This window comes from Sorex araneus, chromosome 3 (assembly GCF_027595985.1).
Source record: "Sorex araneus isolate mSorAra2 chromosome 3, mSorAra2.pri, whole genome shotgun sequence".
NCBI lineage: Eukaryota > Metazoa > Chordata > Mammalia > Eulipotyphla > Soricidae > Sorex > Sorex araneus.
In genome coordinates this window covers 133,536,820-133,551,177 of record NC_073304.1, presented here as the reverse complement: position 1 = coordinate 133,551,177, position 14,358 = coordinate 133,536,820, and the positions used below count along the sequence as shown (strand labels likewise).

At 36.9% G+C, this 14,358-nt stretch overlaps 1 protein-coding gene across 1 annotated transcript in view; it reads right to left on the bottom strand.

Annotated features, from left to right (window-relative positions):
* The window catches only part of SPTLC3 (serine palmitoyltransferase long chain base subunit 3), a 170,735-nt gene that overhangs the window by 98,051 nt on the left and 58,326 nt on the right, over nucleotides 1-14,358 (bottom strand). The window contains exons 3-4 of the mRNA XM_055133468.1: nucleotides 12,921-13,075; nucleotides 11,430-11,578 (exon numbers count right to left, since the gene is read on the bottom strand). Of these exons, the coding sequence (XP_054989443.1) occupies nucleotides 11,430-11,578; nucleotides 12,921-13,075 (304 nt within the window). The remainder of the gene's footprint in view (nucleotides 1-11,429; nucleotides 11,579-12,920; nucleotides 13,076-14,358) is intronic.

The following is a 14,358-nucleotide window of genomic DNA, read 5'->3' as shown; positions in this document are numbered from 1 at the left end:
GTAATCTAGTTAGACAAATGGTCATTTAAAATTTCACCAACACAGAATATTCAGTCTATTAAGATAGACAATGGAAATGGCTAAAGGGTGGAGACCACAGCACTTTAAGGTGAAATACAGGGCACAGAACTTCCTCTTGATTCTTGCCTTTGATCTAGATGGATTGCAGCCTTGGACCCAGGGTGAATGGTAGGAAAAGGAGCATGTGGTTGGAGAAACAGGAAAAAATCAAAGGGGAGCTGGAGCTATGGTGCAGGAGATAAGATGCTAGCTTTGCACACAACTGAACCAGGTTTGATCCGTGGCACCTCCTGTTCCCCGGAACCTGCTAGAAGTTATCCTTGAGTGCAGAGCCAGGAGTAATTTCAGAGTACCACTGGGTGTGGCACCCCTAACCACTCACCCTCTCACACACACAACAAAAGAGTTAAAAGGGACAAAGAGTAGCAAGAATCAGCAAGGACGATAAGACCATGAAGCATAAGCAACAGACCAGGAAAATAGCAATGGATTTGGGGGGACAAAACCAGAGAGAAATCAGTGTGGCCCAAGGACAGTATTCACAGGGACCAGCAAGGAACCATCACACCTCTTGGACATCCGACACTGGGGAATCCAGAGCACCTTCTTACAGCAGTTAAATAAATACCTATAACTGCATAAGCAGTGACTTTTTATATGGCAATTTTATAAACAAATTTAAAAACAACACTTAATAGCTAGTCATTTTTGGAATAATGGTATCAGTGGCTTTCAAGATACAAAAAAGTGCCAATGTCAGCGAAAGCTAGTCTGTATCCTCAGTATATTTGAGTGTTAGAGGATTTTTAAGCTAAACAAAATAAAGGGGACACATTATATTTTGATGTATAATGTGTACAATTATGTATTACTGGATTTGGGATTCAATTATCACAAATAAATTTAAAGAACTTTGATTTACAAAGTTATTGATGGTTGAGTTTTAGGTGTATGGTACTCCAACACTAATCCTTTCACCAGTATCATCTTCCCTCCACTAGTGTTCCCATATTTCTTCCACACTCCCAACCCCCACCCTATCTGTCCATTTGTGATCTTGACAGACACCTTACAAAATTCCAGTGGTTGTAGCTTAGAGCTTATGTTTTCAATGTTGTTGAGTCTGTGTTTTGGATATATTGTTGTACCACTCACCATGCCACCAGTATAACTGAAGCTCTAATGCCTGTTCACCCATTTGTTCTTGTTCTCTTCTCCCCCCCCCCTTGATTTGGAAAGCTGCATTTTTGTTGTCAGTATCAGCAAATTTTTCACAGATTGCCAGAGAGAAAACATTTTGGACCATGTCAGACCAATACTGCAGCTGTTGCAATTCAGTTGCAATTCAGTTAATATCAAGAGCAATGGTAGACTATACACAAAGATTGGGTGTGGCTGTGTTATAATGAAACCATGAATTTTATGTAATTTAATATGTAGCAAAATATTCTTATTTTTATCTTTTTTTTCTTTTTGGGTCACACCTGGCTATGAACAGGGTTTACTCCTGGCTTTGCCCTCAGGAATTACTCCTGGCGGTGCTCAGGGGACCATATGGGATGCTGGGAATCGAACCCGGGTTGGCCATGTGCAAGGCAAACACTCTACCCGCTGTGCTATCGCTCTAGCCCCTCATTTTTATCTTTTAAGCACTTAAACTGTAAGCATACTTTATAATTTGTGGACAGTACAAAAATAGAGGGTCAAGGCTGGAGAAACTGCCAAGGGTTAAGGTGATTGCCTTGCATGCAGTGGTGCCACCAACAACACCACATATGGTCCTCTGAACATTATCAGGAGTGATCCTGCTCCTGCCCTCAATTCAGGGGACAGTTGTATTATTTTGGTGGCTATTAATGGAGATGGTCTTTGTTTCAGCTATGAACATGTGGGCTAGTATAAGAGCTGTTTGGTAAGATTCTCATCTTGACTTATCAACCTACTGTATTGTACTGCATTTTATTGGAAAGTCACTGAAAATCTTTAAGCTTCATGTACTCAATTTACCATATTTGGTTGAAAGGACAGTAGCTGATAGCCTACATATTCTGAAATTCTTTAAGTTTTGACTTTGTTTAATCATTACAGATAAAACCTTTCCAGTTATATTAAGTTATACTTGGCATAGCTTTATGAATCCTTAAGCTTGCTTTGGCTTTGTTTAAGCAGAACTATTTGGGCTTGGAAGATAAGGTGCTTGCTTCACATGTGGCCAACCCAGGTTCTATCCTTGGCACTCCATGTGATTCCCTGAGGTCTTCCAGGAGCATCCATGAGCCAAAAGGCAGGAGTAACCCCGAGCACCACCTAAAGCAAAAGGTAAAGATGGGGTCCTAAAGCAATACAAAGCAAAACAAAAACAAACAAAACAGAAACCAAAATCCCAGTGGGGTGAAATTCTACAATCCTTGAAATATCTGTTAGCTGAAATTTGGTTGTACTATGTCTATCATTTTTCAAGAAAGAGTTATTGCCTTTTCAGAATTGTAACAGGTATGAGAAATTTTCCAAAGATTTTTAGAAACCAAGATACATTTCATTTTTCAGTTTCCAACAATTTTTCTGTATCCTCCTCCCATTGTTTGCATGTATTCTTACAGGAAAATAAAGAGACTTGAGAGAAATGGAATAAAATCCCTTTATGCAGAATTCATAATAATTTGATCTGGGAAGGACTTTCACTGTTTATAAAGAAGAGTTTAGCTGTGTAAATTAAGAAGGCTAAAAATAATCAAGATAGGAATGTTAACATCTTATTTAATCAAGGCAATTGTTTTACAGTACATTTATAGCATTGATTTACATAAAATCATGTTAATTAAAATTGCTTTTTTTTAAAAAAAGTTCTCCATTTAGTATCAATTTCTTAAAAACTGCTCATTCCTATAGGAAAATAAATACTCAACCTGATATTTATTTGAAATACACTTAATTCATATCTTACAAAAGATTCAGACTGATCTCTTTTCTATCAAAGTAGTAAGAATATAGTCATTGTTTCTTGCTTGTTTTGTTTTGGAGTCACTCCCAGCATTTCTCTGGGCTCATATATATACTGGCTCTGCACACAGTAATCACTCCTGGTAGTGCTTGGGGGCACCCTATAGGGTGCAAGGGATAGAACCCTGGTAGGTCACCTTCAAAAAGTGCCCTGTTAATTGTATGATCTCTTCAGTAACAAGAATATATTACTTATAATTATAGGTCTCATTCCCCTGACGCTGAAAGAGCCTCCAATGCAGCACCGTTTGGAAGTACAAGTAAAGAAAGGCTGCTAAAATCTCAGGGAGACGTTATTGGTATCCACTCGAGCAAATTGATGATCAATGGGATGACAGTGATAAAGTGATATTTAAGTATAAATAACTTTTAACAAAAGAAGCATAAAGTCTTGATATTTAAATTATTGAATAATTTTGATAATTTGCATTGATAGTTTGAATTAATGTGAATAATAGCAGAAAAATTTTTAGGAAAATAGAGATACAAACCATGTGATAATTAAGGACAATGCTCTTACTGATTGGAGGGATAGCACAGCAGATAGGGCGTTTGACTTGCACAAGGCCAACCGAGGTTCAAGTCCTCTGTCCCTCTCGGAGAGCCCAACAAGCTACCAAGAGTATCCTGCCTGCATGACAGGATAGTTTGTATATCTAGAACAATGTATTTAAAATTTCACAGAGGAGAAAAATGAGATTAGGAAGGCATTGGGTTATTTCAGACCCTATCTGGGAAAGAGGAAACAGGGTTTGAATCCCAATAACCTAATGCAAAAAGCTTTGCTGTGAACCAAGTTGTTACCAATTACATTATAATTTTAATCTCTTCTTTTCCCTTTTTGTTCTGTTAGAGATCAGACTCTTCACATAAAAGGAATGCACGCTACAACTGAGCCACAAGTATATTACTCACTTTACTATTGCTGAGAATTCATTTATTCCCCAAATTTTAACTCTCTTTTTACTATTATTAACTATATTGCAATATATACGCATTCAATAAATTTGAGGCAAATTTTCTCTAAATGGAATTGCTGGGTTGAACAACTTGCTGCATACATTTTTTTGAATTTCCCTCTAGTTTACTCTACCAACATTATATAAATTTGTTTTTCCAGTCATTTCAAGTATTTTAGGTAAAAAACAGACTAGTTCCATGTCTTAATTTTTAAAAATAAGCTCAAGCTTTTTCCTGGGAGGGAGAGGGCCTCCCTACTGGTGGCCAGGAGGCTCTGGGGGGTTCTACCAGCAATTCTTGGTGAACTGGGCTGAGTACAAGAGTCCAAGGATTCTGTGCTTATTCTAATAATATCAATTTCCCTAGACTATCTTCTACTAATTTCTACTTAGTAAGAAATTTCTATTATATACAATTAAAAATGATCTTTATAAATATAGGTCTTCACTGAATTATTTTGAATATTTATTATTTGTAATACATTTCTGATTACTTAAACATGTAAAATGAAACATTGTCTCTCCTACTGAGTTCCTATCTCCATAAGGCCCTAAGAGAAACCTCTTTAGAAATCCTATTTACATCTCAAAGGCAGTTAAACACCAAAGAAGGGTCATCATCTGCAATTAATGCTAATTTCACCTCCTTCACCTCCTCTTTTATTCTATAATCTACTTAATCTGCCTCCAGAATAAGAATTGATATATGATATATTCCAGTAAATATTTAGTTAAAAAACTAAATTGATGATTACATGGTCAATTATTTCCACAGGTTATAAACATGACTACAAGACATTTTCTTTTTCCTAATTTTTACATGAATACTTATTGCAAATCCTCATAAGTATAGTCATCTCTTTGTCTAATGTAGACATTTATTTATTTTATTCAGGAAGCTCCTATTTTTATTCTATAAAAGTTTTTTCAAGTAAAATCTACTAAATTTTACTGCTGCTTTCGCACATCAATCTTATCTTCTTGGGTATTTCAGTAATATAAATTGTCTCATTATTGAACTATGGACGATGAGCAGAAATACTTGATTATAGCACTCTGTTTATTGAAATGTAGTTTTGTATTAATAATTAATTGCAATGCTATTTTATTTCATAATTTAAAGTAATATTAGACTTTAATTTTTATTTTATTAAAAATTTGTCAAAGTTTGGGATTAAAATGATGTATGCCCCATGGTTGTCAATTCTGCTATTTATCAAAATCACTTCTAGAGATTTATCAAAAGACAGACGCCTCAGGTCATCTCTCATTCACAAGTTTCTGACTTCATCTTTTTTTTTTTTTCTTTTTGGGTCACACCCGGCGATGCACACGGCGGTGCTCGGGGGACCATATGGGATGCTGGGAATCAAACCCCGTTCGGCCGCGTGCAAGGCAAACGCCCTACCCGCTGTGCTATCACTCCAGCCCCTGATTTCATCTTTGATAACGTGATACTTTTGCTTTTCTTCCTTCCCCTACTGCCTTAGCAGCATAGTTTACTAATCTCGGTTGTTGTTTTCCTTGCTATGGCAGTCATACTCTGAGTACTCAGAGGTTACCAGGTCTACACCAGTAGTGCTGGGCAAGAGACAATTATAGGGATCAAACTCCGTGCTGGAACTTGCTCAGCATGTGCCCAGCAATTTGACCTATTATTGCCTGGGCCCTAGTTTTAATTCTTCAGTAAAACAAAAATATGTGCTCTCCTGTGAATTCACAACTATTGGAATTTATGATATTTTATGATTTAAAAACTGTTATTCTTCAATGTGATGTAACTAATTTTATTTCCATTTTTGACCGTCACTTAAGAGAGTGTTTTCAAGTCCTCAAATGATTTCTACAAAAGCATTTCTAATCCTCTTATTAACTTTTAGATTTATTTCTTTACGATCCAAGAATGTGACTTACACAGATTCTACTCATAATTCAGTGAGGTTTTCTTTGTAGCATGATATAAAGAACATTTTAATGAGAACTCAATAGCTATATAAAAGGGTGAAGTTAATGGCAATATATGTTAAGGTTCAACATCTATTACAAAAATATATTAAAATTATATCGATATTGTTAATCTACTTCCTATCTCTGAGGTCTTGTTTTTTTTTTTGGGGGGGGGAAGGTCACGCCTGGCAATGCACAGGGGCTACTCCTGGCTTTGCACTCAGGAATTACCCCTGGCGGTGCTCAGGGGACCATATGGGATGCTGAGAATAGAACCTGGTCGACTGTGTGCAAGGCAAACGACTTACCCACTGTACTATTGCTCTAGCCCCTGAGGTCTTCATTTTGAGAATCAGAATGTACGTAATAGTATTCTATCACTTTTATTTTAAAAAATTTATTTATAATCCCCCTGTGTAATTTTAAATTGGCCCACCTGATTTTCAAAGCACAAAATAAGCTGCCATACTAGTTTTGCTATGTTATGTGTTACATTAAAGATTGGCATCATCTCTATCTTCCAGTGGGGATCTAAGCATAATTTTATAAAATTATTCTCTTATTCACTGTCACTGTCACTGTCATCCCATTGCTCATCGATTTGCTCAAGCGGGCACCAGTAGTGTCTCCATTGTGATTCTTGTTGTTACTGTTTTTAGCATATCGAATACACCACGGGTAGCTTGCCAGGCTCTTCTGCCTTGTGGGTCGGATACTCTCGGTAGCTTGCCGGGCTTATTATATATGATAATTATTTTTTTGTTATTTTTATTTGGGGCTACACCTGGTGATGCTCAGGGTTTACTACTGGTTCTCTGCTCAGGAATCACACCTGGAGGACTCGGGAACCATCTCGGATGCTGGATGGTTCCCTGTTGGCCAAGTACAAGGCAAGCACCCCATACCATTTGTACTATCACTGCAGCCCCTGTTTGTTAATTCTTCATTTTATTCCTTTTTTGTTCATAATTACATTAGACTTTTGAGTAGTTTATTTAGTTTTAAAGTTTTAACTTATTCTTAACCAAGTTCATAGGAAAGAAGAACAGCAAATATGCATTTACATTGCCTCAGAGCTTGCTTTACTGCCTTCCATTATTAGCCCAAAGTATTTAGACAAAAATCTACTACAAACTTGAAAAGTTAAATAGTTCAGTTAAGATGCTCAAAGACCAAATGTGGACATTCCTTGCACAAGGGAGATTTACTCCTTATATTTTTCATCTTGCTACTCAGATATTATGAAAAACTTATACCCAATTCTTGACACTGGCGCTGAAAAATTTTTAAATTTATATTCAGCTCTGTTTATAGTTTTTCTAGTAACTTTCTAGTTAAACATTTGGATGTAAGCCACCTTAAAAACAGATATTGAGTACCAGTCTTTTTTTGATAAGCTTTTCATTCTTGTGTTCACTAATTTATAATGTACTATAAACACGTCAAACTCAAAATTTCTAATCTTTCGTAGCACACTAACAAACCCATTTAGAAAATACTAGACTGTAATTACTGAAGGTGTCATATGTGGCACACAATTGAAGGAATTAACCCAGATCTGGGGACACCCCAACTACAAAAAACCAGCATGAATATAAAAGACCTATATTTAAAATGTACAGACTTAAAATGTTAATAATGATTTTAAATTGCTATGCTTTTTTGTCCCACATTATTATATAAAAATATATTTCCTACTGTGATCTGTTAAACTGATCCAAGAGAGTCACGATCTCCCTCACTTTCATTATTTACAATATTTTTTAGTTGTATTTGAAAATAAACAGCAGCAGTCAGAGCATATTCCATTTGTTTGCTTTTGAACCGTACCTGATGGTGAGCAGGCTTGCCCCTGGCTATGGGCTTAGGAATCACTCTTGGTGATACTCCAAGGACTATATGTGGTTTAGGGGATCAAAAAGATCAGTCACATGCAAGGCAAAGACTATTATACCCGTATTTTCTCCCTATCCCTATTCAGACCACATTTAAAAATGACATTTATAATTCTCTCTATATATTTATGCATATATATATCTTCTAGAGATGTATCATCTACTTAAATTGGGACCAAGTTTTCACAGTTCAAGGGGCAGAGTTGGTGCAAGTACATCCTGGTCTTCCTTGCTACTTGTTCCATTGAATCAACAATGCTACTCCTCCAGCATTGAGGTTATTCTAGTTGTGGTTGTATGAGGGAGATGAAAACCAGATATCTGACTCATAACTATTTTATATTTTTAGCTTTTTATACAACATTAATTTAGTTATATTTGTTTTTGATTATAGAACATAGCTGAGTTTAAGTTTTTGGCCAAATCTGACTTCTTTCTTTTTAAAATGAATTATTTTTAGAAACTATATTTTAAAATGCCAGGAAACTTTTTTCTTTTCTTTCTTTCTTTCTTTCTTTCTTTCTTTCTTTCTTTCTTTCTTTCTTTCTTTCTTTCTTTCTTTCTTTCTTTCTTTCTTTCTTTCTTTCTTTCTTTCTTTCTTTCTTTCTCTTCCTTCCTTCCTTCCTTCCTTCCTTCCTTCCTTCCTTCCTTCCTTCCTTCCTTCCTTCCTTCCTTCCTTCCTTCCTTCCTTCCTTCCTTCCTTCCTTCCTTCCTTCTCATACCCAGTGATGCTCAGGGCTTACTCCTGGCTCTGAGCTCAGGGATCAATCCTGGCAGGGTTCAGGGGACCATACATGGTACCAAGGATGGAACGCAAACCCAGGTCAGCTGCATGCGAGGCAAGTGCTCTATCCCTATCCTCTGGACTATCTCCTTGGCCCCATTCAAAAAAGTTCTTTTTAATTTTTAAAATTAAATTCCTTTTATTGAATCACCACGAGATACACCATTACAAAGCTGATTTATGATTGGGTTTCATTATACAATGTTCTACCACACATCCCTCCACCAATGTACATTTTCTACCACCAATGTCCCCACTTTCCCTTCAGCCACCACCCTCTGGCTTGCAACCCCTTTTCACCATTCTCCTCTATGGCAGGCACATTTCTTCTTCTCTCTCTCTCTCTCTCTCTCTCTCTCTCTCTCTCTCTCTCTCTCTCCCTCTCTCTCATACCTTTTGGGCATTATGGTTTGCAATACAGGTACTGAGAGGTTATCATATTTGTTTCTCTTTACCTACTCAGAAAGTTAGTTTTAAGGTGATAAAATAGTCCTAAATTTATAGCTTTTGGTTCTTAAAAATAAACTAATTTTTTACTAAATATTGTTAAGCCTCTCTACTCCCATGTTTATGCTGCTATTCCATTAATACTTTAAACATTTTCTTAGTACTATAAAATATCAATATTCCATAGTTGCTTACATCTTTGAAATAGATGAAAAGGTCTTGCTACTATTTTTTGATTTCTTAAATTTAATACTTAGGTTACAGAACACTTTCAAATTTTATTTATTTTTAACTATATGGATTCTTATTATTTATATTCTTATTTGCTTAATATTAGTTGGGGAGAGGTTTCCACTTTTCTGTTTCCTCCTAGAGTTTGAGTTGTAGAGCTAAGTGAAGCAGGTAAATATTAAAAACCTAGACATTCAGAAGCATGAGTAGAGGGATAAAGAAGTTACTGTCAGCAGTCCAAATTGGAATCTTCATCGCTGCCCAGTTTCTTATGGTCTGTTGAGTTTGGAGGTCTGGGGACCCATATTTCGTATGAATTCCATTGTTTGTCTGTGTTAAGCGCCTTCCATCCTCTAATGCAAGTTATGATGGACAAATTCGCTGTCTCACTGAGCTAGGGGTTTAGCATCTCTAGGAATGTTTTCCATCTTGATGTCAGCATTAACAGTCTTGTGTTGCGTATCATAATCAGAAATGGCTACATTCCCAATGGTTTTAACTTCAGTGCTCTTGTGACTAGACTCTTCTTTAGTATGTCTTATCTCTAGATATGGCATCATGGGAAATATATTTCTTTTAAATAGAACTTTTGTTCCATACCCTGCTAATATCTCTGGCATTCAAGATTTAAAATGAAGACTAATAGGATTTCATTTTTAGAAAACCTGGACAACTACTTACTAACTCTGGAGCTGTAGCTAAGCATTACTGAGCACATGAATAAATGGGTTATTTTATTTAATTTTAACGGTGATTTGTTGCTCAGGCATGAATAGTTCTTTAGAATTTTAAAACCCTTATGCTAACCCAGTATCTAAGAGGATGGTGTGAATCACTTTCCATAAATGTTAAATTTCTTTGTAGCAAGAGGTGCTTAGGCCTTACTCGTGGTATGTTCAAGGATCACTCCTGGCAGGACTTGGGGGACCATATGAGATGTCAGGATTCAAACCCAGGTTAGCCATGTGAAAGACAAGCACTATACCTGTCATTTCTACCTTATTTTTACATATCTGAAACTGACCTAAAATTGACCTTGCACATCTTATCCTGTTTAGGAAAGTACTCTATTGGGAAATCTGAGCTAGGTTAGGGATTAGGATCCTTAATTTTCTACTGAGGGCATATTACTTGGTCACTTTAATTCTTAATATGTAGACCGGAACATCTATATGTATGCTGGCTACTACAGCACAAGACACTTTGTGTGTGATAAATGTGACGATACATAAGAAAATACTGTGCTAGAAATTTCAAAACACTGTCCTAGAGTGTGACCTTGCATCTTTTCCCCCAGGATAAGAATAAGAGTAATTCCCATCTCACAAATTTTACTTTTCTGAACAAGAGAGTAATGCTAAAATAAAAATAGGCAATATGATCTACATTGACCATACATTCATCTTAATTAATTCATCACAATAGTTAATATAGACAATTCATCCTTTCACAAAACTTATTATTTAGTAGCAGAAATGGTAAATATGCAAATCCAAAAGCAAGATCGCTGTAGACACTAAGTGATTGGCATTAGGAAAACTGAGAAGCATTAATAAATCCAAATATATACTGCTTTTCAATAGATATCAAGTTTCAGTTCCAAAGATATGCTGAAACAGTTAAGTATACACAGTTAATGATTATGGATTATACATTCACATTTTTTAAGACAGTAGAACTCATGCTAAATGTTTTACCATATAAAGAGAACATTAAAAACTTACTAAGGTGATAGTGATAGTTTTGTTGATGTATATATATGGTCATACCCATAAAATTACATAAATTGAACAGATACATTTTTGCATATCAAGTACATATCAATAAATCTTTTTTATTTTTAAACTGGGAAAAGGGACCCAAAAGAGGAACAGATGGAAGGGGGACAATAGATGCTATTTTAGACAATGTGGTCAAGAAAGATCGATTTTTACTCTGGAGAACATAACTCTGCAATTAATAAAATACTTTGGCAACAGTGTGATGTTTGAAATTCCTAAATAGCCTTTCATATACCATTTTTTTCAATTTTATAACAGCACTTTATATATAGTATAGCTATGATTCAAGTTTGAGAAGTAGTCAGAAGGAAATTGAATTTGAACTAATTTGAAAATGTAATTCCCAAAGAGTGAATAGACATACCTATTTCTTGTCTGGTGCTTCCCACACCTGCACCATATTTCTCTAACACATCCTTCACTGTTCTCATAGACTCGTCATATGTGGCTCCCAGACCAAGGAAGTTATATGAGCCCATGTTGATGACATCTTTGATGGTTCTTCCTGTAAATCTGCAGAGAGGAGTACAGATAAGCACAAAGGACTTTTCTAACTTAGTATCATCTTTGAATCCCAAATAAACTTCTTTTCCAAAGGCAGCATGGGTTCAGATCATATGATTTATTTTCTTTAAGATTTTCATTGTTTTGCCACACAGTGGTTTGTTTTTAGAAGAAAGTAATCACATTCCATAACCATGTTGAAGCTGGCAAGAACACTGGAAAAGGTATCCTGAGCCATGGAATAGTACTTAGTTGTGATTTTCCATGGGCAATTGTTGCCATAATGTTTGCGCTCCACTTTAAATTGTAGCAAGAACTTTCTCACTGAGAAGAGCCATGCTCATGACTATCTACTTTAGCAAAACCTTAAAGGGTATAATTTGTCAATAAGCTGATGTGGGCAATTTCTGACTGGGGCTCGAAAAGTCTCAGATAATTGTGATATAAACAAACTACTCATGGTATCTAAATTACTGTTATTTTCCCAACTGATAATATGTGAACTTATAAAGGACTAAGTAATGGAAGACTGGCTACTTCCACAGTTCTTAAAATATAGATAAAAGTTGTGGCCCAGCTAGTAGTATTTCTTGATAAAGATTTGGGGTCTGGGGGAATAAGAAAGGGAGGGTGGGAGATAACAGGGGAGTAGCCAGAGGCCTCGGACACCTGGATGGGATAGAGGTACATGCATATATCTATACCCCAGAGCCAACAACACTTCAAGCAGGAGATCCAAATGACAACAACCAAATTTTAAAATGTTCCTGTTAAGGAGGAAGGAAGGCTGTTGGGAGGGGAGGGACCTGGGGGACATTGGTGGAGCTAAGTTGATACTGGTTGAGGGACTGGTGTTGGGACATTGCATGCCTGAAACTCTGTTATGTAAAATAAATGTTGTTTAGTTAAACAATTGTAGCACTGTAGCATGGTTGTCCCATTGTTCATCGATTTGCTTGAGCAGGCACCAGTAACGTCTCCATTGTGAGACCTGCTGTTACTGTTTTTGGCATATCGAATATGCCACGGTAGCTTGCCAGACTCTGCCATGCAGGCGAGATAGTCTTGGTAGCTTGCTGGGCTCTCCGAGAGGGACGGAGGAATCTAACCCAGGTCAGCCACGTGCAAGGCAGACGTCCTACCTGCTGTGCTATCGCTCTGTCACCCCAGATACATTGGGTATTGGGCATTGGACATTGGACATTGGGATTGGGTACCTGAAATTTTTCACAGGTTGGTGTCTTGCTGAGAATATTTATGAAGCAGTGGAATTGAGCTGGACTGGAGTTAAGCAATTAAAATTTAAAAATAAATTTCCTTTCAACCCAAACCCTCCAGGTGATTGCCTCACCTAAATGTCCAGTTGTAATCATCTGACACTCTCTCCATCACGTCGAAACATGGCCCTGGAGCACTGCAGATGGGTCGGTTCCAGTTGTCTCTGATTCTCATGTAAAGGTTCCGTTTATAAAAATTCTCAAAGTTTTGATAGAGTGGCACAAAATTCTGTTAGGATGGAGACAGAAATTTAACTTTGGTTCCTTGCTGCTATTTAAAAACTGGAGGGAGGAGAGGAGTGTGGACTTTCTAAGTGGTGGGCAGTGAATCTGGGGACCACTCCCATTGACCAGAGATTCAAAGTGAAGATGTGAGACATGGCAGTGCCATAGCATTTCTGCTTCAGGGACCACCAGGGCTTCCCCAGTGGAGCATAGGGACCTCTGGGCTCCAGCAGGTAGAGCCAGGGTTAGAACTGGAATTGAACACGTCTTATATACACCTTTACTCCTATATTATAATCTTCCATGTCAGTTTTTCTGTTTTATTTGTGGTCCTCAGGGCTTAGTCCTGGCTCAGCTCAGGGATGACTCCCGGCATGTTCTGGACATATAAACGGGGTTTGAACCCAGGTTGGCTGCATGTAAGGGAAGTCTCTTATCTGCTCTTTTATCCTTCCAGGCCCCTCCTGGAATGGTTCTTAACATTTATTTTATAATTAAAGGCTTTAAAGATATCTAAAACAAATCAACCATAAATTTACTCTAGAAGTACTTTCCAAATGAGTTTTTCTTAGTCTAGGTGATTGAGTTTCCAAAAATTTTTTGGTTTTCATCACCAAAGAAGTTATGTTTCAGTGCAGTTAAGTTTTGTAAAAGCGGCAAATAAATGTAAATAACAAAATGGTAGTATCATTCAAACCAGAAATGACTGGAGAGACACACAGAATTTCATCTTACATACAGAATCACATCTCAAGGGTAACAGTAGGTATTTATGTTTAAGGCAGCTTAATTGGAAAAATAATGGCTGATAACTTGGTCTAAGTTTTATGAACATGAATATTTCCACTTATTCTGTTTTTAGAAAAGCAGATATACTTGAATGGTAGGATTTTTTTACAAAACTGTTGGCAGGTACTCACTGATATATTGCCCAAGGCCTAGAAATCGAGTTGACAGCTAGTGGAGATGCCAAACTTCTCTTGCAGTTGAAGCAGTGGCACTGTTTTGTGGTGCAAAACGTAATTCATAATTTGTGCCTGAGGGGTTTATAACTCCAGTAAGACTCAAGGTAAGGCATATCTAATGTTGTCATCTAACCCAGAATAGCTAATACAATGCAGAAAAATGCAAGACCTTGGCTGAAGCCAAGTGCTCTGGGCATTAGAAGATTAGTGTCAGAGAGAAAGTCTCTTCACGCTTTATGTAGGAGGGGACTTGGAAACAGGTACTGAAGGTAGGAAGAGATTGCTATAGGAAGAATGCTTCAGCGTGAACGCTGAGAATGTA